At 41.8% G+C, this 27215-nt stretch overlaps 1 protein-coding gene across 7 annotated transcripts; it reads right to left on the bottom strand.

The window, feature by feature from the left end:
* Positions 1-138: 138 nt before the first annotated feature.
* On the bottom strand, positions 139-27208 carry LOC135109522 (uncharacterized). Of its 7 annotated transcripts, none has more exons than XM_064020907.1 (7): positions 16888-17044; positions 16378-16635; positions 8827-9065; positions 8108-8237; positions 6794-6857; positions 2589-2695; positions 139-192 (listed from the first exon to the last, which is right to left on the bottom strand). In XM_064020907.1, exons 1-6 carry the CDS (start codon positions 16912-16914, stop codon positions 2619-2621), a joined length of 795 nt encoding a protein of 264 aa, XP_063876977.1. In that variant the 5' UTR covers positions 16915-17044; the 3' UTR covers positions 139-192; positions 2589-2618. The 7 variants fall into 7 exon arrangements, 4 of the variants coding, with proteins under 4 accessions (XP_063876977.1, XP_063876978.1, XP_063876975.1 ...); XR_010272715.1 differs by having other exon boundaries at positions 174-192; positions 3286-6857; XM_064020905.1 differs by lacking the exon at positions 139-192 and adding an exon at positions 916-2103.
* Between the last annotated feature and the right edge of the window lie 7 nt (positions 27209-27215).

The raw sequence follows: 27215 nt of genomic DNA, 5'->3' as shown, positions 1-27215 counted from the left end.
AGAAGAGGAAAATGTTGGAATGATACAAAAATTACATGTCTTCTGTCTGTGCATAAAACACGCACACACACTTTCTCTCTCTCTCTCTCTCTCTCTCTCTCTCTCTCTCTCTCTCCTCTCTCTCTCTCTCTTGCCTCGCCTTGGGCATGCACTCACATCCCTCCCCAGTATCTCAATCAATATCTTTTGATCCTGAGAAGAAAACAAGAGAACTACGTGGAATGAGAGACAAAATGTACACAAGAAAACAACAAAACACACAGTCACTGGACTAACCATCTCAGTGACCTTTAGAAACACTTACTGGAATTTTCAAGGGTACTTCATGATTCTGGTGATAGTTTAACAAGTATTCTGCATCACCAGAAGAAAGAAACACCTATGAGAACCTGACTCATTATCATGAAAACAGTCCTTATGAAAGCTGATGGGATTTTCAAGGACATTTTTTCATGATTCAGGAAATAGTTAATAATATTCTGCATCATCAATCACCAATCATAAAAACCAGACTCCTCTTTTAAAACAGTTCCATTAACACCTCAGGCATTTCACAATATGGGGATAAAAGTTAAGATTCCCCGCACTTCCTACCACAAACCAGACTCCTCTTTGAAAACAGTTCTCATAACACCTCAGGCATTTCACAATATGGGGATAAAAGTTAAGGTTCCCAAGTGTGTCTTACCACAAACCAGACTCTTTCTCTTTGAAAACAGTTCCCATAAGACCCAAGGCATGAGAGTTAAGGTTTCTTGTGTGTCTCACCACGAAAACTGCTCCATCCAGGAGAGAGCCACCAGCACCCACAAACTTGAGGGAGAGGAAGAAGGGGTGAGCGGCATGGAGGATCTCTGGGTATTTGAGAAGGATTTCCTTGGCCATCCTTGTGCTGCAGAGAGAGAGAGAGAGAGAGAGAGAGAGAGAGAGAGAGAGAGAGAGAGAGAGAGAGAGAGAGAGAGAGAGAGAGAGAGAGAGAGAGAGAGAGAGAGAGAGAGAGAAGGATGAAGGAAAAGACCAGGAGGTAGAGAATGAGAGAAATGCAAGTAAATGAGGAAGAAGACAAGGAAAAGGAAGACAAGATGAGAAAGAGAAGCATTCAACCACTCCTTTTACTATCAGTGACCTTACATTGAAAACTAAACTCTAAACTTGCAGTAAACAATTGTACCAAACTGAGTGAGACAGCATGAGAGTTAGCAAGACATCACATTAATATAAGGACTGGGAGATGCACAGGGACACCAGAAATGAGACTAAGTTCAGTACTATTCCCAGCACCTGAAACACCATCCTCACTCTCAGTTTCATTCCAGAGAAGCACTTTTTTCTGAGAGCAGCACAAGATATGGTGCCAAAGGGGAGATGCAAGGACTGGAGGATCCTTAGGGACAGAAGACACAAGGCTAACTTCAGAACCATTCCGATTATCTAGAAGAGGGTCCCCAGTCTCACTCTTGTTCAAGAGATGCACAATGTTTCTCCAAGAGCAGCGCAAGATCTGGTCCTCGACGTAAACTTTCCTTGCATTGTAGTGAGTGTCTAAGTATCCTGTCACTACTGGGATAGCTATGTTACTGCTGAGGGATGTGCACAGTTTCCCTAGAGCTGTGGCAACATGCTCCTGTGGTCCAGTTATCTTGAAGCAGAGGAAGTGAGAAGAATTAGTGAACTAGAAAAGGACGATGAAAATGGCTGTGAGACATGGAGGGAGAGAGGAGAATAAGAAAGAGTAGTGAAAATGGCTATAAGAAATAGAGAGTGAAAAGAATTAGTGAAATGAATAGAAAACTTAAATGAAAGTGACTGTAGGAAGTAGAGGAAGAGAGAATTAGTGGAAACAATATAAAAGCAATGAAAATGACTACAGGAAGACAAGAAAGCGATGAATGAGCTTGCTTTTTGACATTCTTTTACCACAGAAGAAAGAATGAAAAATACAGCCATTCAATTCACCTCTTCACAATACACACCTGGTACTCTGCTATGGTCTTCTTGGAGTCATTGCTGAGAGTGAAATCAACGGGGCCACAGTACACTCCGTCAGCCAGCAGCCAGCATGTCTACTGACTGCAGCAACATACTCAGCACTCCATCCTCCAACTGTGTCACATCACCATAACATCATTAAAGGTGTGTGTGTGTGTGTGTGTGTGTGTGTGTGTGTGTGTGCGTGGGGCAAGGAGGGGGTGAGGGTAACTATGCATGATAGAAAGGTTTAAATTGTGTGTGTGGAGGAAAGTGTGCATTAAAGAAAGAAGAAAGAGGAATACAGAATGAGTGAAGAAATGGATAATGAAGGATAAGGTAGAGGAAAAAGAATACAGCAAAGATGAAGAAAAGATATCATTGAAGGATACATGATATGATAAGAGGGAAAAAGAATACACTGCAGGAGGAGAAAAAGGATATCACTGAAGGATATAACAGAAAGGTATAATGAAGGATAAAACAGAAGCAAAAAGAACACAGGAGGCATGAAGAAAACAATATTACTGAAGGATGCAAGAGGAAAAAACACAGTGCAGGTGAAGAAAAGAAGATACTGAAGGATATAACAGATGGGCAATAAGGACAGTCATTCTCACCCCATCCTCCACACCCTCCAACTGCTTCCATCAGAACGGATCGGTGTGCAAGGACTTGACCATGGGGTACTCCTTGATGACCAGATGTGAGGGATACACCACCAGTCCTGTATGGGAGACAGATAATAAACTGCACTCCCAAATGTTTTGCTCTCTCTTACCTCCAATACTTTCAGTTGTTATGGTGTTTTCAGGGGTGTTTTCATGGTTCCAGTGATGGTTCAGCAAGGATTCTGCATCTTTAATAGTCTGTAGTGTGAGGTATTGGGCTTTTAAACAGTACATCAACATGCAATACATTTTATCCTAACTTCCATAAGTATGTACATCAGTATACAAGACTTTCCTTTATGTAAGAGGAACTCTGGCTAAGGCCAACAAAAAGGGGGGAGAGAGAGAGAGAGAGAGAGAGAGAGAGAGAGAGAGAGAGAGAGAGAGAGAGAGAGAGAGAGAGAGAGAGAGAGAGAGAGAGAGAGGAAAAAATAAAAAAAAGAAATGAAATGAAATAAAATAAAATGAAATAAAATAAACAAATAAATAAATATAAAAGGGCCCACTGAGGTACCAGTCTCTAGAAGACAGAGCCAAAAGAATTACCCTAAATTTAAGAAGTGTCTTGTATAAGGAAGTACAGACACAGGCAGGGAGCTCCAGAGTTTACCAGACTGACACCAATACTCGAGAGGACTCCACGTACCAGCTAGCGGAGACGACAGCAACCTTGGCTATGAGTTGCTGTCTCACGTCTGGCGCCTCAAATATGACATTCTCAAAGGTGAGCATTGACACAGCCTCATCTGGTACATACAGCCTGACACAGGGGCTGTTGTCAGTATTTGTGTTGGGAAGATATGGGTGGTGATATTTTTATTTATTTATTTTTTCAATTAGGAGGGACACTGGCCAAGGGCAACAACCCTCCCCCTCCCCCCACCAAAAAATAAAAAGACCCACTGAGATGCCAGTCCCATAAAAGGGTCCAAAGCAGCAGTCAAAAATTGAAGGATAAGTGTCTTGAAACCTCCCTCTTGAAGGAATTCAAGTCATAGGAAGGTGGAAAGACAGAAGCAGGCAGGGAGTTCCAGAGTTTACCAGAGAAAGGAATGAATGATTGAGAATACTGGTTAACTCTTGCATTAGAGAGGTGAACATAATAGGGGGTGAAAGAAAGAAGAAAGTCTTGTGCAGCGAGGCCGTCAGAGGAGGGGAGGCATGCTGTTAGCAAGATTAGAAGAGCAGTTAGCATGAAAACAACGGTAGATGATAACAAGAGATGCAACATTGCAGTGATGAGAAACCGGCTGAAGACAGTCAGTTAGAGGAGAGGAGCTGATGAGACAAAAAGCTTTTGATTCCATAATGTCTAGATGAGCAGTACAAGTGGAACCCCCCCAGACATGTGAAGCATACATGGACAGATAAGGCCCCTGTACAGAGTTAACAGTTGGGGGGGAGATGAGAAAAACTGGTGAAGATGTCTCAGAATCTAATTTCATAAGAGCTGTTTTAGCTAGGGATGTGATGTGAAGTTTCCAGTTTAGATTATAAGAAAAGGACAGACCAAGGATGTTCAGTGTAGAAAGGGGGACAGTTAAGTGTCACTGAAGATGGGATAGTTATCTGGAAGGTTGTGTCAAGTTGATAAGTGGAGGAATTGAGTTTTTGAGGCATTGAATAATACTAAGTTTGCTCTGCCCCAATCAGAAATTTTAGAGAGATCAGAAGTCAGGTTTTCTGTGGCTTCCCTGCATGAACTCTTTACTTCCTGAAGGGTTGGACTTCTACAAAAGACATAGAAAAGTGCAGGGTGGTATCATCAGTGTAGGAGTGGATAAGACAAGAAGTTTGGTTTAGGTCACTGGAGAATAATAAGAAGAGAGTGGGTGATAGGACAGAACCCTGAGGAACACCACAGTTAATAGATTTAAAGGAAGAATAGTGATCGTCTACCACAGCAGCAATAGAATGGTCAGAATGGAAACTTAAGATGAAGTTACAGAGAAAAGGATAGAAGGCGCAGAAGAGTAGTTTGGAAATCAAAGCTTTGTGCCAAACTCTATCAAAAACTTTTAATATGTCCAAAGCAACAGCAAAAGTCTCACCAAAATCTTTATAAGAGGATGACTAAGACTCAGTAAAGAAAGCCAAAAGATCACCAGTAGAGTGGCCTTGATGGAACCCATACTATCGATCAGATAGAAGGTTGTGAAGTGAAAGATGTTTAAGAATCTTCCTGTTGATGATTGATTAAAAAACTTTAGATAGGCAGGAAATTAAAACAATAGGATGGCAGTTTGAGGGATTTGAAGTCACCCTTTTTAGGAACAGGCTGAATGTAGGCAAACTTCCAGCAAGAAGGAATGGTAGATGCTGACAGAGTTGAAAGAGTTTGACTAGGCAAGGTGCAAGCACAGAGGCACAGTTTCGGAGAACAATATGAGGCACCCCATCAGGTCCATAAGCCTTCTGAGGGTTTAGGCCAGGGAGGGCATGAAAACATGACTGTGAAGAATTTTAATAGGTAGCATGAAGTAGTCAGAGGGTGGAGGCGAGGGAGGAACAAGCCCTGAATTGTCCAAGGTAGAGTTTTTAGCAAAGGTTTGAGCGAAGAGTTCAGGTTTAGGTTAGAGATAGATGTGATAGCAGTGGTACCATCCGGTTGATATAAAGGAGGAAAAGGAGAAGCAAAGTTATTGGAGATGTTTTTGGCTTGGTGCCAGTTTTTGGCTTGGTGCCAGAAGTTACAAGGGGAGTTAGATCTTGAAAGATTTTGACACTTTCCGTTAATGAAGGAGTTTTTGGCTAGTTGGAGAACAGACTTGGCATGGTTCCAGACAGAAATATAAAGCCCATGATATTCTGGTGATGGAAGGCTTAAGTACCTTTTGTAGGCCACCTCTCTATCATGTATAGCATGAGAACAAGCTGTGTTAAACCAAGATTTGGAAGGTAAAGAGTGAGGAATGTACACCTCCATGTCAGACTCTACTACCTCTGTTATGTACTCTGCACACAGACAGGTCTCTGACATGGAAGCAGTAGTCATTCCAAGGAAAATCAGCAAAATACCTCCTTGGGTCCCTGCAGCTAGCAGAGGCAAAATCCTAGAGGCAATTCTGCTTATGGGGATGCTGAGGAAGGATTGGAGTGATAGGACAAGATAAAGATATGAGATTGTGACTGGATGAGCCCAACAGAGAAGAGAGGGTGACAGCATAAGCAGAAGGATTAGAGGTTATGAAAAGGTTAATAATGTTGGGCATATCTCCAAGATGGTCAGGAATACAAGTAGGGTGTTGCACCGATTGCTCTAGGTTGTGGAGGATAGCAAAGTTGAAGGCTAGTTCACCAGGATGGTCAGTGAAGGGAGAGGAAAGCCAAAGCTGATGGTGAACATTGAAGTCTCCAAGAATGGAGACCTCTGCAAAAGGGAAGAGGGTCAGAATGTGCTCCACTTTGGAAGTTAAGAAGTCAAAGAATTTTTTAAAGTCAGAGGAGTTAGGTGAGAGGTATACAGCACAGATACATTTAGTTTGAGAGTGACTGTAATCGTAGCCAGGTTGTGGAAAACTCGGAAGATTCAAGAGCATGGGCAAGAGAGCAGGTTAAGTTGTTGCGCACATAAATGCAACATCCAGCTTTGGATTGAAAATGAGGATAGAGAAAGTAGGAGAGAACAAAAATGGGGCTAATGTCAGTTGCCTTAGACACCTGAGTTTCAGTGAGGAAAAGAAAATGAGGTTTAGTAGAGGAGAGATGGTGTTTTTACAGACTGAAAATTAGATCCAAGACTGCAAATGTTGCAGGAGTTAATGAAGAAAAAGTTGAGCGGTGTCAAGACACTTAGGGTCGATACCAGAAGAGCAGTCTGACCTGGGGACATTTGTTGTCCCCTTCCCCAATGGTGACTCTATGAGGCTGGTGTAGGAGTCTCCATGATAATTGAGTGAAGGGTGTGTGTGTAATTAGATGTTTGTAGTTTTGTGTGAAGGAAGAGAGTTGTCTTTAGAGAGCAGGCTGTGACTGTCCCCTTTTCTTGTGAGACACAAAGGGAAACATTCAGTGAGGTCACAGCTGCGTTTAATGATAAGTTCACAGCACCCCATCATCCAGTGCTTTAGACCTCACTGGGAGTAATTATCATTTTGGCAGGTGCCTGCTGCCTCCTCCTTGTAACATTCTCTTCTGTTTCTTACTTGGCATACCTCTGGATAACCTCAAAGTGTCCCTCAGCAGTCTTTGCCAGCAGTTTGCCCACAAATGTCTGCCCTGAGGAGGAGAGAGAAGAGGCTCAGGAAAGAAAATACAGTACAGATGCAATTCCTCTCAACTTCTGTGCTTTCTTATGGAAGGATAACAGAGAAGGTATAATTTTACTCCCTTCATCTATCTACTTATCTATACACCAGGCCACCAATCCCAGACAAAGCACCACTCACTCACACACACATCACTCACACTCTTAGGCCCACTGGTCTCTGGTGGGAAGGAACAGTGTTGTGGACCTCCCTACAACACCCTAGTGACTGTACTTACAAGACTCTGCTATGGTTATGGTCTTCACAGAAGATAGTAACACAATTCTTTTCATAAATTTTATGAGTCATGTGGATGGTCTGGCACCAGCGTGGCAGTACATACATGCCCTGGCCTCACCTTAGGCCAACTGAGTACTGACTCATTATCCAGTAATTACTGTCCCACTCCCTCCCCTCCCACCACTTAGGGATAACATGCCACACATCTGAAAAAAAGTCTCCAAAAATCATGCACACACAAAAAAACAGATACAGTATATGAAAAACAGCAAAACATAAGGAGTACCACAAGGTGTAATCTAAAGCCTGAGTGTAAACAAGCTATGTCTCAGACACACAGCTCAAACTTTGGCAGATTGTTGCCAAAGTGCTGGATGATTTTTCAGTGTGCACAGACCAATGTTGCTTTTTGCACACATTTTCATTCAAAAAAGTTAATTACAGTCCCTTAATTAACTTAGTAATTTCTGTCCATCTCCTCACCTTGAAAGCCTCACCATCAAACATTAAGCCAGAATTTTTGTAAACAAGCTGAATGAATGTATCATGATAATAGAAATAATATTGCTTTATTACTTCATGCATGTATGCAAAAAATAAACTTGAATCGATTATTCCTGTCTACCCCACCTTTAAAGTCTTGCCATCCAAGCACTGGGCCAGAGTCCTTGTCAACAAACTGAATGCCTCTTGATAACAGAATTAATATTGTTTCATTACGCTATCCCAAAAAATTTAACTTGATTTTGTCATCTCCTCACCTTCAATGCCTTGCCATCAAACTACAATCCAGAATCTTTGTCAACAAACTGAACAATAACAGAAATTATATTGTTTTATTACTCTATAAAAAAAAAAAAGAAAAAAAAAATCATTCCTGTCTGTCTCCTCACTTCCTCACATCATGTTAACAAAGATTATATTATTTTATTACTCTTTATATGCAACATTTAAGTCAATCATGCCTGTCTGTCTCCTCACCTTGAAAGCCAGGCCATTAAGCACCAAGCCAGAGTCCTTGTCAACAAAGTGAACAGTGATGGTGGTGGGTTGTCCGGCCTGCACTATGCTGGGCTGCTGCAGGACCATTGCTGCACTCATCTGTGTCAAGCTGAGGGGAGGCCAAAAGAAGACCAACTATTACATCACTTATGCACTGAGGGGAGACCAAAAGAAGACCAACTATTAGATCACTTATGTGACTCCAATAGTAATTGTATCTTGGTAAATACTGAGATCCTTTTCTCTCCTTTTTGGTATGTCAGACTTGCATTTCCCTCAGTATCCTGTCAAGGTCTAATCCCTAGAGACACCATTAATGTACCCTGATTAAGTTAAATTTAAAAGAGATAGGAAGGAATTGGTTTTTAAATAGAGTGGTGGATGAATGGAATGGACTCAGTAATGAAGCTGATTATTTAGTGACCTTTAAAAGAGGATTACACAAATTTATGAATGAGGTTGATAGGTGGAAATAGGTAAGCATGCTTTGTACAGGGACTGCCATGTGTAGGCCTGATGGCTTCTTACAGCTTCACTTATTTTCTTATTCTTCTGTTCTTACACCAGACACTTGTGCTCCAGCTTTGGATGGTTCTTTTTGACCTCTCTTTAGGGACTGGCACTCTCATTGGGCTTTTTTAAACTTTTTGTTGCCCTTGACCAGTCCCCCTCTTACATAAATAAAGACCTGCACCTACCTGAAGGTCTCCTCCAGGGTGGTGGTGAGGGCTAGAGCATAGCTGGGGTAGGTGATGGTGAAAGTGAGGTTGTAGCCTTCCCCGGGCTTGCTGACAGACAGGTTGGTGAAGATGGCAGTGCCATTCCTGTTGGGAACTGTTGTGGTGCCCATGACGATGGCACCTGGCGGACCTCCCAAGAGACTTGCCGTGACCTGCGAGGGATCACTCTTGTGGCCCAGGTCACTGGTGGGTGCACCCTGCAAGAGAAGAGAAGTGAAGAGAGAGAGAGAGAGAGAGAGAGAGAGAGAGAGAGAGAGAGAGAGAGAGAGAGAGAGAGAGAGAGAGAGAGAGAGAGAGAGAGAGAGAGAGAGAGAGAGAGAGAGAGAGAGAGAGAGAGAGAGAGAGAGAGAATAATTATTGGTGTATCTTTGAGTCCTTTCATGGGAACCAAAAAGGCCTGAAAGTTTACTAAACACACACACACACACACACACTAAAAATCCAGCCATCTACCACACTGAGAGTTGCCCTAGTGGAAATACAGAGTATGAGAGTTCACACTGGTTCTACTCGTTGCTGTTCCATCTCCAAAGCAGTTAAATTGTTATAATGAGCGGTGAAGAGGGGTCTACTTCAGTCCCCACTATGTTGTTTATGCCAATGGGGACCGTCTCGAAGGCTAGACAGAGAGACCTCGGGATTTGGGGAAGAGGACTGAAGGGTCGGGAAAGCAATGATGAGAAGGAGAATTATCACACTGGAAACTGAAATGAAGGATATGAAGGATAGATTTGACAAGATGGAGAAGATGGTTGAAACTTTGATCACCGAGAAGGGGGTGTGGAGAGGTGCATATTTTTTTTTTTTTTTTATATAAGAAGGACACTGGCCAAGGGCAACAAAAATCAATAAAAAAAAAATGCCCACTGAAATGCCAGTCCCGTAAAAGGGTTAAGGCAGTGGTCAAAAATTGGTGGATAAGTGTCTTGAAACCTCCCTCTTGAAGGAATTCAAGTCATAGGAAGGTGGAAATACAGAAGCAGGCAGGGAGTTCCAGAGTTTACCAGAGAAAGAGATGAATGATTGAGAATACTGGTTAACTCTTGCATTAGAGAGGTGGACAGAATAGGGGTGAGAGAAAGAAGAAAGTCTTGTGCAGCGAGGCTGCGGAAGGAGGGGAGGCATGCAGTTAACAAGATCAGAAGAGCAGTTAGCATGAAAATAGCGGTAGAAGACAGCTAGATATGCAACATTGCGGCGGTAAGAGAGAGGCTGAAGACAGTCAGTTAGAGGAGAGGAGTTGATGAGACAAAAAGCTTTTGATTCCACCCTGTCTAGAAGAGCAGTATGAGTGGAACCCCTCCAGACATGTGAAGCATACTCCATACATGGATGGATAAGGCCCTTGTAGAGAGTTAGCAGCTGGGGGGGGGGGTGAGAAAAACTGGCGGAGATGTCTCAGAACACCTAACTTCATAGAAGCTGTTTTAGGTAGAGATGAGATGTGAAGTTTCCAGTTCAGATTATAAGTAAAGGACAGACCGAGGATGTTCAGTGTAGAAGAGGGGGACAGTTGAGTGTCATTGAAGAAGAGGGGATAGTTGTCTGGAAGGTTGTGTCGAGTTGATAGATGGAGGAATTGAGTTTTTGAGGCATTGAACAATACCAAGTTTGCTCTGTCCCAATCAGAAATTTTAGAAAGATCAGAAGTCAGGCGTTCTGTGGCTTCCCTGCGTGCTATATTTACCTCCTGAAGGGTTGGACGTCTATGAAAAGACGTGGAAAAGTGCAGGGTGGTATCATCAGCGTAGGAGTGGATAGGACAAGAAGTTTGGTTTAGAAGATCATTAATGAATAATAAGAAGAGAGTTGGTGACAGGACAGAACCCTGAGGAACACCACTGTTAATAGATTTAGGAGAATAACACTGACCGTCTACCACAGCAGCAAACTTGGTATTGTTCAATGCCTCAAAAACTCAATTCCTCCATCTATCAACTCGACACAACCTTCCAGACAACTATCAGAAAGGAAACTTGAGATGAAGTTACAGAGAGAAGGATAGAAACCGTAGGAGGGTAGCTTGGAAATCAAAGCTTTGTGCCAGACTCTATCAAAAGCTTTTGATATGTCCAAGGCAACAGCAAAAGTTTCACCAAAATCTCTAAAAGAGGATGACCAAGACTCAGTAAGGAAAGCCAGAAGATCACCAGCAGAGCGGCCTTGACGGAACCCATACTGGCGATCAGATAGAAGGTTGTGAAGTGACAGATGTTTAAGAATCTTCCTGCTGAGGATAGACTCAAAAACTTTAGATAGGCAGGAAATTAAAGCAATAGGACGGTAGTTTGAGGGATTAGAACGGTCACCCTTTTTAGGAACAGGTTGAATGTAGGCAAACTTCCAGCAAGAAGGAAAGGTAGATGTTGACAGACAAAGCTGAAAGAGTTTGACTAGGCAAGGTGCAAGCACGGAGGCACAGTTTCGGAGAACAATAGGAGGGACCCCATCAGGTCCATAAGCCTTCTAAGGGTTTAGGCCAGCGAGGGCATGGAAAACATCATTGCAAAGAATTTTAATACGTGCCATGAAGTAGTCAGAGGGTGGAGGAGAGGGAGGAACAAGCCCAGAATCATCCAAGGTAGAGTTTTTAGCAAAGGTTTGAGCAAAGAGTTCAGCTTTAGAAATAGATGTGATAGCAGTGGTGCCATCTGGTTGAAGTAGAGGAGGGAAAGAAGAAGAAGCAAAGTTATTGGAGATATTTTTGGCTAGATGCCAGAAATCACGAAGGGAGTTAGATCTTGAAAGGTTTTGACATTTTCTGTTAATGAAGGAGTTTTTGGCTAGTTGGAGAACAGACTTGGCATGGTTCCGGGCAGAAATATAAAGTGCATGAGATTCTGGTGATGGAAGGCTTAAGTACCTTTTGTGGGCCACCTCTCTATCATGTATAGCATGAGAACAAGCTGTGTTAAACCACGGTTTAGAAGATTTAGGACGAGAAAAAAAGTGAGGAATGTACGCCTCCATGCCAGACACTATCACCTCTGTTATGCGCTCAGCACACAAAGACGGGTCTCTGACTTGGATGCAGTAGTCATTCCAAGGAAAATCAGCAAAATACCTCCTCAGGTCCCCCCAACTGGCAGAGGCAAAACGCCAAAGGCACCTTCGCTTAGGGGGATCCTGAGGAGGGATTGGAGTGATAGGACAAGATAAAGATATGAGATTGTGATCAGAGAAGCCCAACGGAGAAGAAAGGGTGACAGCATAAGCAGAAGGATTAGAGGTCAGGAAAAAGACAAGAATGTTGTGCGTATCTCCAAGACGGTCAGGAATGCGAGTAGGGTGTTGCACCAATTGCTCTAGGTCATGGAGGATAGCAAAGTTGTAGGCTAGTTCACCAGGATGGTCAGTGAAAGGAGAGGAAAGCCAAAGCTGGTGGTGAACATTGAAATCTCCAAGAATGGAGATCTCTGCAAAAGGGAAGAGGGTCAGAATGTGCTCCACTTTGGAAGTTAAGTAGTCAAAGAATTTCTTATAGTCAGAGGAGTTAGGAGAGAGGTATACAGCACAGATAAATTTAGTATGAGAGTGACTCTGTAGTCGTAGCCAGATGGTTGGAAACTCGGAAGATTCAAGAGCGTGGGCACGAGAGCTAGTTAAGTCATTGCGCACATAAACGCAGCATCCAGCTTTGGATCGAAAATGAGGATAGAGAAAGTAGGAGGAAACAGAAAAGGGGCTACTGTCAGTTGCCTCAGACACCTGAGTTTCAGTGAGGAAAAGAAGATGAGGTTTAGAAGAGGAGAGGTGGTGTTCTACAGATTGAAAATTAGATCTTAGACCACGAATGTTGCAGAAGTTAATGAAGAAAAAGTTGAGGGGGGTGTCAAGACACTTAGGGTCGTCGACAGAAAGGCAGTCCGACCTGGGGACATTTATGGTCCCCTCCCCAGATGGGGACTCCGAGGCTGGTGTAGGAGTTGCCATGATAATTTTAAAAATTTTAGAGTGAAGGGTGTGTGTGTTATTAGGTGCTTGTAGTTTTGTGTGGAGGAAGAGAGTTGTCTTTAGAGGGCAGGCTGTGACTGCCCCTTGTGTTGTGAGACACAAAGGGAAACATTCAGTGAGGTCACAGCTGGGTTTAATGATAAGTTCACAGCACCCCCTGAACAGTGCTTTAGATCTCACTGGGAGTAATTATCGTTTCGGCAGGTGTCTACATAAAAAACAAACCTTATATGAAAAGAAAGCAATAGAATATGAAGGCAAAGTGGAAGAGTTAAACATAAAACAGGAAAATTGGAAGAAAGAACAAGAGAAAGAAAAGATAGATTTTAGGAAAATTGTGGAGGAACAAACAAAGGCAAACAACAAAAAGCTAACAGAAAAAGTTGTTCAAGTTATAAAACAAAGAAAACTTGGTGAGAGAAACTGAGGATACGAAAAAACTGTCGTGGTATTCGGTCTGAAGGAAGAGTATACACCTCAGTGGACTGAAAGAGAAAAGAAGGAAAAGACATGTGTGGAAAAATTAGTGGGGACATTACAAGAAGAAAAAGAGCTAACTGGAGAGATCGAAGAAATTAAAAGAGGAGAAACCGGACATCATGGGAATTGTTGAAATTAAATTGGCAAGTGAAGGGATATATTAAATATTGGTGAAGGAAAATACAACCTCTGGATGAGAAATAGAAAAAATAAACAGGGAGGAGGTGTGATGCTTCTAATTAGGAAGGATTTATTAGTGGAATCTGTCACATATGGGGTGGAGGAGGCAGAAGTATTGAAAATAAACTTAAGACAGAATATTGTAAGATACTGTAACATTGTGGTGACTTATGTTCCCCCCTATTCCAACTCTTGGAGAGAGGATGAATATAACAAAATGCTTGAGGACACAAGGACACAAGGAGTTATTTGAGGAAAATGACGATATAGTCCTGATGGGGGACTTTAACTGTAAAGAGATATCTTGGGAGAATTGGACCACGGAAGGCAGTGAGCCATCATGGGGGGAACAAGCTACTAGACCTGGCTATTGAAAATGTCCTGACACAATGGGTTACAGATGACACAAGATTTAGATGAAATGAAGCACCTTCAAGGCCCAATCTAATTTCCACCTAGAAACAAGAAATAGTAGAAGACCTTAAATACATAAACCCAATAGGAAAAAGTGATCATGAGCTGATTCAGTTCACAGCTATGGATAATAAGCTCAGTATAGGAAAAGAGGACCACAGAAGAGAATGGCTAAACTACAGCAAGACTAACTTAGGACAACTTAGGAAGTATTTCAGTGAAGTGAATTGGAACATGGTTATTCAAAAGGAGGACATAGAGGAAAAGTGGACAGCTTTCCTGGACATTTATAATAAGGGAGTAGAGAAATGGGTACCCAAAAGATCAACAGAGAACCTTTTCAAAAAGGATTGGTACAACAGGAGATGTGCAACAGCTAGATTGGAGAGAGAAAAAGCATGGAACAAGTGGAAGAAAAACAGGAGACTGGACCTGTGGAACAATTATATAAGGAAGAGGAACGAATTTCTTAAAACTCGCAGAGATGAGCAGAAAAATTTTGAAAAGAATGTTGTGGAGAAATGTAAAGACCAGCCAAAATTATTTTATAAATTCATTAATGGAAAATTAAAGAGTAAAGATGAAATAAGCACTTTAGAAGCTGGAGAAGAGATAGTGGATAACCCAGAAGAGGTAGCTGAAGTGTTTAACAGATACTTCCACTCTGTGTCTACTAAGGAAAATGATTTCAGAGATGAGAGGACAGCATTAGAAAAGGGACCGACCTAAAGGAGATTAAAACATCAGTAGATGAAGTAAAGAATATGTTGGAAGACCTGGATGTAAGGAAAGCAATGGGTCCTGATGGTGTCTCCAGTTGGATTTTAAAAGAGCATAGCTCACAATTAGTCTCAGTGTTGCACAATATAATTAGCACCCCCCTGGTAAAAGGTAGAGTACCCATAGACTGGAAATGGGCAGATATTACCCCAATCCACAAGAATGGAAGTAAAGAAGATCCATTAAATTATAGACCTGTATCACTCACAAGTGTGGTGGCAAAGATTTGTGAAAAGATTATCAAGAACAGATGGGTGAAATACCTAGAAGACAACAAGGTGATAACAGAGAAACAGTTTGGTTTCAGAAAAGGGAGATCTTATGTCACAAATTTGATATATTTCTACTCAAGAGTAATAGATATAGTGCCAGAGAGAGATGGATGGGCCAACTGCATATACTTAGATCTGAGAAAAGCATTCAATAAAGTTCCACACAGAAGACTAATATGGAAATTGGAAAAAAACTGGAGGACTCAGTGGATCACTGTTAAAGTGGATGACTGACTTTTTGACAAACAGAGAAATGAGGACAGTAATTAAAGGCAGCAGGTCGAACTGGAGAACAGTAACGAGTGGCTATTTTGTTCACAGTTTATGTAAACGAAGTGACAGAAGGTGTAGAAAGTTACATGAACATTTTCACTCATGATGCTAAGATTATGAGGAAAGTAACAAATGAAGAGGATTGCAATGCTTTAAATCAAGACTTAATTAAGATTAATGAAGGGTTAATGAGGTGGAACATGGAGTTTAATGCTAAAAAATGTAGTGTGATGATGTTTGGAAAAAGTGTGAAAAGACCAGTTGGCAACTATTACTTAGGGAATGAGGAAATCTCTATAAGATCAGAAGAAAAAGACCTAGGAGTAATTATTACTGATAATTTATCATTTTGGAAGCACATAAACAAAAATTATAGGAGAAACATATAAACTGCTGAAAAACATCAAGATAGCATTCTCCTATATTGATGAAGGTATGATAAAAAACTGATAACAACGATGATACGTCTGAGATTGGAGTACACAGCATCAGTGTGGTCGAAGTTTGAAAAAGGATACAAGAAAGTTAGAAAGAATCCAGAGCTGCAACTAAAATCTTTGCAAGCTTAAGAGAGTATAGTTATGAGGAAAGGTTGAAGAGGTTGGGCCTGACTACACTAGAAAAAAAGAGGGAAAGAGGTGATTTGATAGCTATATATATAGAATACTGGAAAGAATGGAAAAGTCGGACAGAGAAGACCTCTTGATACCAGATACTAGAGACACAAGAGGACATGGAAGGAGACTGAATAGGAGTGTTTGCAGAAGAGACATCAAGAAACATAGCTTCCCACACAGAAGTATAACAGTGTGGAATGAACTTAAGGATGAGACTGTATGTGCAAAGACATAAATTTAAAGAAAATCTAGATAAAAGTCGATATGGAGACGGGACGGCACAAGCCTAGTGTGGATCTTGTCCTGTATTTCACAACTAGGTAAATACAACTAGGTAAACACACACACACACACACACACACAAGAACTGAATGAATACAGAGATGGGATAAGGAATGTAGCCCAGCCCCTGTTTATCACAAGTAGAAAAACAAAGGTGAGAGAGGCAAGAAATGTACATAAACTGATGGATGAATAAAGGAGGAGACAGAACCAGAGGTGTGTAGCTTAGTCCCTGTATACTACAACTACACACACACCTCTGTATCCAGCACAGTAAAGGACAGCTGCATTTCAAACACTGTGTACTGCACCACACTGCTGGACACACCACTCAACACCAATGCACTGGATGGCTTGGCATACTCAGTCACTGCCAGGCTCTCCTTGATCTTCTCTGCCACCTCCTTCTCCTGCTGCTTGTAGAACAGCTTGGCATCCAGAATGACAACACTGCCTTCCTCCTTTGTGGCCTTTGGAGGGGCTTCCTTGGGTGGTGGCTCGATGGAGTCACTCACCTGAGGAAGAGAGGTGGGTATTGGAGGAACACACTACCTCTGTTAATGGTTCAGCTGATGACAAAGTGCAGGAGGACATGATTCAAGGCAGTAAAGGGGCAGAGAACAGTGTTATTTTACCAAAAGGAGTTACAGGAGTGAGAGATGACTCAAGGCAGTAAAGAGACAGAGTAGTGTTTGCCTTAAGAGGAAGCATTGGAGGAAGAGACAACATAAGATCACAAAGGAACAAAGAGCAGAGGTTCACTTTACCAAGAGAGAGAGGCACAGTTGCTGCATGATCCATCCTGGAATCTATTGACGGCCTTCTCCAGACTCTGCACCAGCTTCTTGTAGGGAATCACCTCCCCACCAATTGCTCCCTCCTCCTCCTCACCATTCAGGCTTGTAGTGTGAGCACTGGCCACTTCAGCCTAAGTAAATTTAAGTTGTATTCTTAAACATTTTGTTCTCTTTAGTAATTATTTTCAGATATAATGAATAGTAAGAATCTCATAGGCAACTTTCCCATTCATTTGGCACAGTCCTTGTTAAACTACCACTATCTATCTATCTATATACCAGGCTGGCAATCCCACACAGGATGGCCCACACAAAGCACCACACACTCCTGCACACATCACTCACACTCTTAGCTCCGTTGGCTCCTAGTGTAATGGGACAGTCTTGTGGACCACCCTGCTACATCCCAAGAGCTTAGGCACACCACAGCTGTCCACATACTTCCATAGCAAAGCCTCACAGCATAAACTGGTTTAATCCTGCCCTTTCATGGTGAGATCATTCCCTATCACAAGTGTCATAAAAATTACCTTGAAAACTCAGATAAATTCCATTAGATCTCCAATTAGTTGAGACTCCCAAACATTTGAGAATAAGTCTTGCATGTTGAGCTTCTACTAGTAAGGGAGACCAGGCAGCCCAGACAGCCACACCAAACACAGCCACACCCAACAGCCACAAACAACATGGTCACACATAACACACAGACCAACACTGCCATGCACAACACACAGATCCAACAAAGCCAGACTCAACACAGCCACACTGAACACAGCTGCACCCACCACAGTCAGACTCAACACAGACCAGACCCAACATGCATCCTCACTGTGCCCACCTCCAGCCTTCCCTGCTGTCTCTTGGAGAGCTCCTGCATAACACTGATGACCCTGATGTTGTTTGGGGATACCTCAAACAGGCTGGCCAGATTCAACACCAAGTTCTGCTCATAAAATTCATCTTCCTTCACCATGAGGCCACTGGTGAGGGTGATCATGGGTGTGGTCTTGATGTCAAGGATGCGGCCTTCACACAGCACCACATGGACCAACTTAGCACTGCGCAGGAAGAAGCTGGTCCCCATTGCCTGCAGGGGAGGGTCTGGGTGAGCTGGAGAGGTGGCGACAGAGACAGGCATGGCATAATAGTGTTTCCCTTGCCTAAAACTATCAGGGAGAGCTATGACAAAACTGACAGGGAGAGACATGACAAGACTGACAGGGAGGCCTGACAAAACTGACATGGAGAGACATGACAAGACTGAGAGGGAGGCATGACAAAACTGACATGGAGAGACATGACAAGACTGAGAGGGAGGCATGACAAAACTGACAGGGAGGCACAACAAAACTGACATGGGGACATGACAAAATTGAGAAAGGCATAACAAAACTGACAGTGAGAGGCATGACAAAACTAAACAGATAGGGAGGCATGACAAAACTGACAGGGAGAGGCAAGGCTGAGTGGTTGTTCTGTTACCAGCAGGAAGAGACAAGGCAGAGCAGTTGGTCCTTTGCCCCAAACTGACAGGGCAAAGTACAGAGCTCCAGTGCCTCAAACAACACAAAACAACACACAGCCATTCCTTATATTCCCTACACAACACAACACACAGTCATTCCTTACATTCCAAACACAACACGACACAACACAACACAGCACACAGCCATCCCTTACATTGTCCAACATGGGAAGGAAAGCCTGAGGATGGGTGGGGTTCTCAGGCAACAGCTTGTAGCCGGCTGCAGAGGTGTTGAGGTTGGCTGGGGGAACAAAGACACCATCCACATAGGTGTCATAACGCTGAGGCTTTGGGAAGATGAGCAGGACAACGGCCTCAGAGGATGGACTGTGTGGCAGGTGCAGACGCAGCACCTGAAGATGTGATGTGAGTGGAGGGTCAGTGTGGTGAGGTTAGGTTAGAGATGCAGCTCCTGAAATAATAATTGATTGGGTTAAGTTAGATTAGGTTGGCTTAATGTTGGGTGAGATTGTGCTAGGTTGTGAGGTTAGGCTGGGTTAAATGATGTTAGGTTATGCATCAAAAAGATTGGTGTAAATTGCCTGCTGTTTATCTCCAATTACTATTATTATTATACCACTGAAAATTACTACAACTACTATTACCATAGCTACAATCACTGTCTACTATTACTACTACCACCATTACAACCACTACAACACCATTACAAGCACCACAGCAGTACCTGAAGGGGTGTGCTGGTCATGGCCATCTCATATGTCATCCCTGTTGCCACAACGGAGAAGAAGGTTGAGATTTGCTCCTGATACATGTAGCCAGCACACCAGCCTCTGTCCATCTGTCCATTGAGGAGGTCCACGTACCCACTAGGGCCTGGAGGAGGAGGAGGAGGAGGAGGCATTAGTAACACTCACAAAAAATCCCATGTGGAATTGACAATCTGGTAAATAGATTTATAAGGACAAGATAAAAAAAAAAAAGTGGTTTGTGTTGGCAATGAGGGTGATGGGGGAGAGGCGCCGCACCTCAGTGTCTGTGTCCATGCTCTCAATGATCATGAGGCGGTGATGCAGTGAGAGGCACTTCCATGCTTGCCATGATGGAACCACAACACAGGAAGCATCATGGACAATGCCTGTGGGATAAGACAAAAGAAGAGTACGAGGAGTGGTAAGGGATCTCAAACAACAACAGGTCTTTAATTTTTTAACTGCCTGATTTGGGTGCAGTGTGTGTGTGTGTGTGTGTGTGTGTGTGTGTGTGTGTGTGTGTGTGTGTGTGTGTGTGTGTGTGTGTGTGTGTAAGTGTGTGTTGCAGAGCTGTGTGTATATCTGACACACACACACACACACACACACAAACACACAAAGTTTGCAATGTAGGTGCAAGCAGAAGAGGTAATTAGTGGGTCTTGGAGGTTGTCTGGAGATGAAGAATATAAAAATGTATGGATAAACAGGGATATGGATGAGATTGAAAGGTTGAAGCAAAAGGAGCTGATAGATGAGGCTAAACAAAAAGACAAGTTTTTCTGAAGAGTAAGAGACATGAGAATAAAGAAATGGTACATCAAACAGTATGTTATACTAATGTAAATGGATTAATGTCAACAAAGATGGAATTAAATGAGTTATTAAACAGAACCTCACCAGATGTTGCTGTATTATGTGAGACAAAATGGAAAAATGAATGGGGAACTCCTGACACTGGTAAATATGATTTATGGGTGAAAAACAGAAGTGACAAGGAGGAGGGGGGAGTGATCATTCTGAAGTGTGTTGAAGTGGAGAGGGTAAAAAAAAGTGAAGACAAGTCTGAAATTCTACAAGTGATGATTAGAAGTGGAAAAGAAAGGATAATGAATTATGTAGGAGTGTATGTGCCACCTGTGACCAATGCTTGGCAAAAAGAAGAGCACGAAGAGACGTTGGTAGATGTGTTAAAAGGTCTTGAAAAGATAGTGATGGAAAGTAGTGATATAGTTATTGTTGGTGATTTTAGTTGTAAGGAGATAAAGTGGGAAACACTGACAACTACTAGAAGTGAGACCTCATGGAGTAATAGACTGTTAACCTGAACAGTAGAAAACTTGATGACTCAGTGGGTAGACTGTGATATAAGATTTAGTGGAAGAGATAAACCATCAAGACTTGATTTAGTGTTTACCAAGGACATGGAAATTATTGAAACAATACACTATGATAGCCCTCTAGGTAAAAGTGATCACATGTTGATGGAATTTAATTTGAAAAATGAAAATGTAATTAATCACTGATGAAAATTATAAGGTAAGAAGATTTAAATATAGTAAAGATGATTTTGAAAAATTAAGAAAGTAGTTTGTTGCCATGGGCTGGAAAGACTTTGAAGATGTAGATGTTCCAGAAAATGAGATGAATTTATAAGGAAATATAATTCTGCTGTGGAGAAATTTGTACCTAAAGGAGGAGTGAGATGTAGAAAGGGTAAAGAATGGTTCAATACATAATGCAAAGAAACTACAAATTGTAAATCAAATGCTTGGAATAGATGGAAGAAGAGGAAAACTGAGAGCATATGGGAGGAATATACTGATGCTAGAAACAAGTACATTGAGATAATAAGAATGGAGAAAAGAAACTACAAAAGAGATATAATAGATAAGTGTATAAATGAACCCAAACAGGACATGGTGGATGTTATGAACAATAGTTTCAGATTGTTATTTACTGTGGAAGGGGAGTTTGATGCTGGAAGGGATAAGTTGGTGAGATATATACCGAGTGCAGTCCCAGTCAGTTATGAGGAAATACTTAAGATGATGGAAAAACTTGAAGTAATTAAAGCATCTGATCCAGATGGAGTACCAAACAAGATATTGAAGACCAGTGTCCTTGAATAGTGTTTTTTTTTTTTTTTATGTAGGAGGGACACTGGCCAAGGGCAACGAAAATCCAATAAAAAAAAAAGCCCACCGAGATGCCAGTCCCAGAAAAGTAAAAAAATTGAAGGATAAGTGTCTTGAAACCTCCCTCTTGAAGGAATTCAATTCATAGGAAGGTGGAAATACAGAAGCAGACAGGGAGTTCCAGAGTTTACCAAAGAAAGGGATCAATAATTGAGTATAATGGTTAACTCTTGCATTAGAGAGGTGGACAGAATAGGGGTGAGAGAAAGAAGAGTCTTGTGCAGCAAGGCTGTGGAAGGAGGGGAAGCATGCAGTTAGCAAGATCAGAAGAGCAGTTAGCATGAAAATAGCGGTAGAAGACAGCTAGATATGCAACATTGCGGCGATGAGAAAGGCTGAAGACAGTCAGTTAGAGGAGAGGAGTTGATGAGACGAAAACTTTTTTATTCCACCCTGTCTAGAAGAGCGGCATGAGTGGAACCTCCCCAGACATGTGAAGCATACTCCATACATGGACGGATAAGGCCCTTGTACAGAGTTAGCAGCTGGGGGATGAGAAAACTGGCAGAGACATCTCAGAACACCTAACTTCATAGAAGCTGTTTTAGCTAGAGATGAGATGTGAAGTTTCCAGTTCAGATTATAAGTAAAGGGCAGACCGAGGATGTTCAGTGTAGAAGAGGGGGACAGATGAGTGTCACTAAAGAAGAGGAGATAGCTGTCTGGAAGGTAGTGTTGAGTTGATAGATGGAGGAATTGAGTTTTTGAGGCATTGAACAATACCAAGTTTGCTCTGCCCCAATCAGAAATTTTAGAAAGATCACAAGTCAGGCATTCTGTGGCTTCCCTGATTGAAATGTTTACCTCCTGAAGGGTTGGACGTCTATAAAAAGACATGGAAAAGTGCAGGATGGTATCATCAGCGTAGGAGTGGACAGGGTAGGAAATTTGGTTTACAAGGTCATTGATGAATAACAAGAAGAGAGTGGGTGACAGGACAGAACCCTGAGGAACACCACTGTTAATAGATTTAGGAGAAGAACAGTGACCGTCTACCACAGCAGCAATAGAACGGTCAGAAAGGAAACTTGAGAGAAAGATAGAAGCCATAGGGGGGTAATTTGGAAATCAAGACTTTGTGCCAGACTCTATCAGGAGCTTTTGATATGTCCAAGGCAACAGCAAAAGTTTCACCAAAATCTCTAAAAGAGGATGACCAAGACTCAGTAAGGAAAGCCAGAGGATCACCAGTAGAGCGGCTTTGACGGAACCCATACTGGCAATCAGATAGAAGTTTGTGAAGTGACAGATGTTTAAGTATCTTCCTGTTGAGGATAGATTAAAAAACTTTAGATAGGCAGGAAATTAAAGCAATAGGACAGTAGTTTGAGGGAGAACGGTCACCCTTTTTAGGAACAGGCTGAATGTAGGCAAACTTTCAGCAAGAAGGAAAGGTAGATGTTGACAGACAGTGCTGAAAGAGTTTGACCGGGCAAGGTGCAAGCACGGAGGCACAGTTTCAGAGAACAATAGGAGGGATCCCATCAGGTCCATAAGCCTTTCGAGGGTTTAGGCCAGCAAGGGCATGGAAAACATCATTGCGAAGAATTTTAATAGGTAGCATGAAGTAGTTAGAGGGTGGAGGAGAGGGAGGAACAAGCCCAGAATCGTTCAAGGTAGAGTTTTTAGTAAAGGTTTGAGCAAAGAGTTCAGCTTTAGAAATAGATGTAATGGTAGTGGTGCTATCTGGTTGAAATAAAGGAGGGAAAGAAGAAGAAGAAGCAAAGTTATTGAAGATATTTTTGGCTAGATGCCAGGAGATATTTTTGGCTAGATGTCAGAGAGTCATGAGGGTAGTTTGATCTTGAAAGATTTTGACACTTTCTATTAATGAAGGAGTTTTTGACTAGATGGAGAACAGACTTGGCATGGTTCCAGACAGAAATATAAAGTGCATGAGATTCTGGTGATGGAAGGCCTAAGTACCTTTTGTGGGCCACCTCTCTATCATGTATAGCACGAGAACAAGCTGTGTTCAACCAAGGTTTGGAAGGTTTAGTCCGAGAAAAAGAGAGAGGAATGTATGCCTCCATGCCAGACACTATCACCTCTGTTATGCATTCAGCACACAAAGACGGGTCTCTGACACAGAAGCAGTAGTCATTCCAAGGAGAATCAGCAAAATACCTCCTCAGGTCCCCCCAACTAGCAGAGGCAAAATGCCAGAGGCACCTTTGCTTAGGGGGATCCTAAGGAGGGATTGGAGTGATAGGACAAGATACAGATATGAGACTGTGATCGGAGGAGCTCAATGGAATAGAGAGGGCGACAGCATAAATAGAAGGATTAGAGGTCAGGAAGAAGTCAAGAATGTTGGGCATATCTCCAAGATGGTCAGAAATACAAGTAGGGTGTTGCACCAATTGCTCTAGTCTAGGTCGTGGAGGATAGCAAAGTTGAAGGCTAGTTCACCAGGATGGTCAGTGAAGGGAGAGGAAAGCCAAAGCTGATGGTGAACACTGAAGTCTCCAAAAATGGAGATCTCTGCAAAAAGGGAAGAGTGTCAGAATGTGCTCCACTTTGGAAATTAAGTAGTCAAAGAATTTCTTATAGTCAGAGGAGTTAGGTGAGAAATGTACAGCACAGATAAATTTAGTTTGAGAGTGACTCTGTAGTCGTAGCCAGATAGTGGAAAACTCGGAAGATTCAAGAGCATGGACATGAGAGCAGGTTAAATTGTTGTGCACATAAATGCAACATCCAGCTTTGGATTGAAAATGAGGATAGAGAAAGTAGGAGGGAACAGAAAAAGATCTACTGTCAGTTGCCTCAGGCACCTGAATTTCAGTGAGGAAAAGAAGATGAGGTTTAGAAGAGGAGAGGTGGTGTTCTACAGATTGAAAATTAGATCTTAGATCACAAATGTTGCAGAAGTAAATGAAGAAAAAATTGAGGGGGTGTCAAGATACTTAGGGTCGTCATCAGCAGAGCAGTCCAACCAGGGGACATTTGTGGTCCCCTCCCCAGATGAGGACTCCAAAGCTGGTGTAGGAGTTGCCATGAATTTTGAAATTTTGAGTGAAGGTTGTGTGTGTTATTAGGTGCTTGTAGTTTTGTGTGGAGGAAGAGAGTTGTCTTTATAGGGCAGGCTGTGACTGCTCCCTTGTGTTGTGAGACACAAAAGGAAAAGTTCAGTGAGATCACAGCTAGGTTTAATGATAAGTTCACAGTACCCCCTGATCCAGTGCTTTAGACCTCACTGGGAGTAATTATTGTTTTAGCAGGTGTCTACTGCCTCCTCCTGAAGGAAAATTATGTGAAAGAACAATAAAGGAAAGATGGATGGAACACTTGGAAAAAGATGAAGTTTTAGTAAATTGTCAATTTGGATTTAAAAGGGGAAGATCATGCTCCATAAACTTACTGTCCTTTCATTCAAGGATAGTTAATATTGTGCAGGAGAGAGACGGATGGGTGGATGGTGTCTACTTAGACTTGCAGAAAGCAAAGTACATCCCAAAGATTGCTAAGGAAGATTAAAAAATTATGGAAAATTTGGAGGAAGACAGCTGGAGTGAATGGAGGATTATCTGGATGATAGAGAGATGAGAACTGTAATACAAGACCAGAATTCATCTTGGCTAAAAGTAACTAGTGGTGTCCCACAGGGGTCAGTTTTAGGACCGATAAAGTTTGTAATATATGTGAACGACATAAATGAAGAAACAGATAGTTATATGAACTTATTTGCAGATGATGCTAAACTGATGAGAAGGATAGATAATGTAAATGATTTAAATAAGATAAATAGATGGAGTGAATCTTGGCAAATGGAATTCCATTTGAGTAAATGCAAAGTAATGGAGTTTGGTAAGAGTAAGAAAAGAATACAATATTATTATGATATGGATGGTGTGAAGTTAAAGAAGTCAAAAGAGGAAGTAGATTTGGGAGTAACAGTTACTGAAAATTTGACACATTGATAAAATTACTGGAGACAGTGAAATTGTTAAAAAGAATAAGAATGGCACTCATATTTGGAAGAAGAAATGATAAAAAGTTGTTGATTTCCATGATAAGACTAAGACTGGAATATGCAGCAGTGGTGTGGTCTCATCATACAAAGAGGAATATTATAAAATTAGAAAAAGCAAAAAGAGCAGTCACTAAGATGGTTTCAGAGTTGAGTAAATTGACCTATGAAGAGAGATTAAGAATGTTGGAAATTCCTACCCTTGAAAATAGGAGAGAGAGAGGAGATTTAATAAACATCTATAGAATGATAAATGGTATGGAAAATGTGAAGAAAGAAAGTTTTTATAAATTTAGACACACAGAGTACAAGGGGTCACAGCAAGAAGTTGAAGAAAGTTAACTGTAGAAGAGACATTAAGAAGTATAGTTTTCCTCACTAAAATGAGAACAAATGGAATGAACTCAGTGAAGACGTTGTCAATGCCGAAACTGTCAGTGCTTTTAAAACCAAACTGATAGATATAGGGACAGGGTACTATGAGATTACTCCCCTCCCATACACCACAACTAGGTAAACACAACTAGGTAAATACACACACACACACACACACACACACACATGGAAGTGAGAGAGAGAGAGAGAGAGAGAGAGAGAGAGAGAGAGAGAGAGAGAGAGAGAGAGAGAGAGAGAGAGAGAGAGAGAGAGAGAGAGAGAGAGAGAGAGAGAGAGAGAGAGAGAGAGAGAGAGAGAGAGAGTGTGGGCTCGCTCACTCTGAGTTGCCAAACATCATTTCAAGACATATGGGTGCAAAATACAGGCTGCCAAGATTAAAAAGAGCCTTCATATCATATGATGTAAGTCACAGTTACATGCTGTTCATCATATGATAAATGTTGCAGTTTATGGGTTAAGGACATTAACCTAACATAACCAGACCTAAACCTTAATAGAAAAAATAAAGAGTCCAAGGTGTGGTTTGCAGACCTCCTCTTCCTCATCCTCAAAGGGTACTGGTGCCATCGATTGTTCAGCACTCAACTAATTTTGGCAAAACACTGTGCAATCTTAAGAATTGTATGCCTTGCTTATGGAACTGCATGATAAAATCCAAGTATTTAAATTTGTGTGCACTACACTCAGTTGCCATTGTGACACTGAGTACCCTTGTGGGTAACTAGCTGACTGCTGTGGCTGCAACATATACACATGGTGACTGGCTGAAAATAAATGATGCATTGCCTGGAAGTAAGTGACATTTAACGACATTCTAATGTCATTAAAAGTACAGTTCTCATTTGCTGAACAAAAGAGATGCAAGAGAGCATGCATCATTACATACTGGAAACAAACATACGAACACATGCATCACACTATATCTCTCCAAGTAAACCCTGTCAGCATGGACTTACAATTTGTGACGCAGTGTACGATGGATCACGTCACTAATGTAACTGTGAGTGACCCTAAAACAACCCTCACACCCATATTGTACAGTATGTATTCATCACCAATATCCACATAATTTAGCTGCTTCATGAGGAGCTGCTATAGCTAAGATTATTCAATGTCACTATCTCCTTTTGAAAAAGCATAATATTTTGAGCAGTAAAAAAATTTATCTCAGTCTGAAAAATTATCATGATCAATATATTTACCAAGAAGTGGCCCCAAAAAACAGGTATACACTGTCACTCTATTGCAGTGTCTTGCATTGGCTAATGATCATAGGGATCTTCCTGGGGAGGGAGTGGGAAGATGGCTAATGTGGGAAAGGAAGGGGTAAAAGAGAGGGCTGAGGCTCACCTGCGCTGATGTTGCTTGGTCAACTTCACATAAGGGTCATTTAGCTGTCTCGTCAACCAGTCCTGTGAGCTTTTACTTTTTCCTCTCAGATTTTTAGGCACAGTCTTGTAAGCAGCACATGATGTACAAGAGTAACAGCTGCCCTG

This window comes from Scylla paramamosain, chromosome 19 (genome assembly GCF_035594125.1).
Source record: "Scylla paramamosain isolate STU-SP2022 chromosome 19, ASM3559412v1, whole genome shotgun sequence".
Classification (NCBI taxonomy): domain Eukaryota; kingdom Metazoa; phylum Arthropoda; class Malacostraca; order Decapoda; family Portunidae; genus Scylla; species Scylla paramamosain.
This window is presented reverse-complemented; position numbering and strand designations above follow the sequence as displayed.

What these genes read in the sequence shown, in the direction of transcription:
- LOC135109522 (XM_064020907.1), bottom strand. Translation starts at nt 16,914, where the DNA reads ATGCAGCAACTGTGCCTCTCTCTCTTG. An exon ending in AACTGTGCCTCTCTCTCTTG is followed by an intron (nt 16,636 to 16,887) that starts GTAAAGTGAACC and finishes TCTCTTCCTCAG; the next exon opens with GTGAGTGACTCCATCGAGCC. An exon ending in TTACTGTGCTGGATACAGAG is followed by an intron (nt 9,066 to 16,377) that starts GTGTGTGTGTAG and finishes CTTCTCTTGCAG; the next exon opens with GGTGCACCCACCAGTGACCT.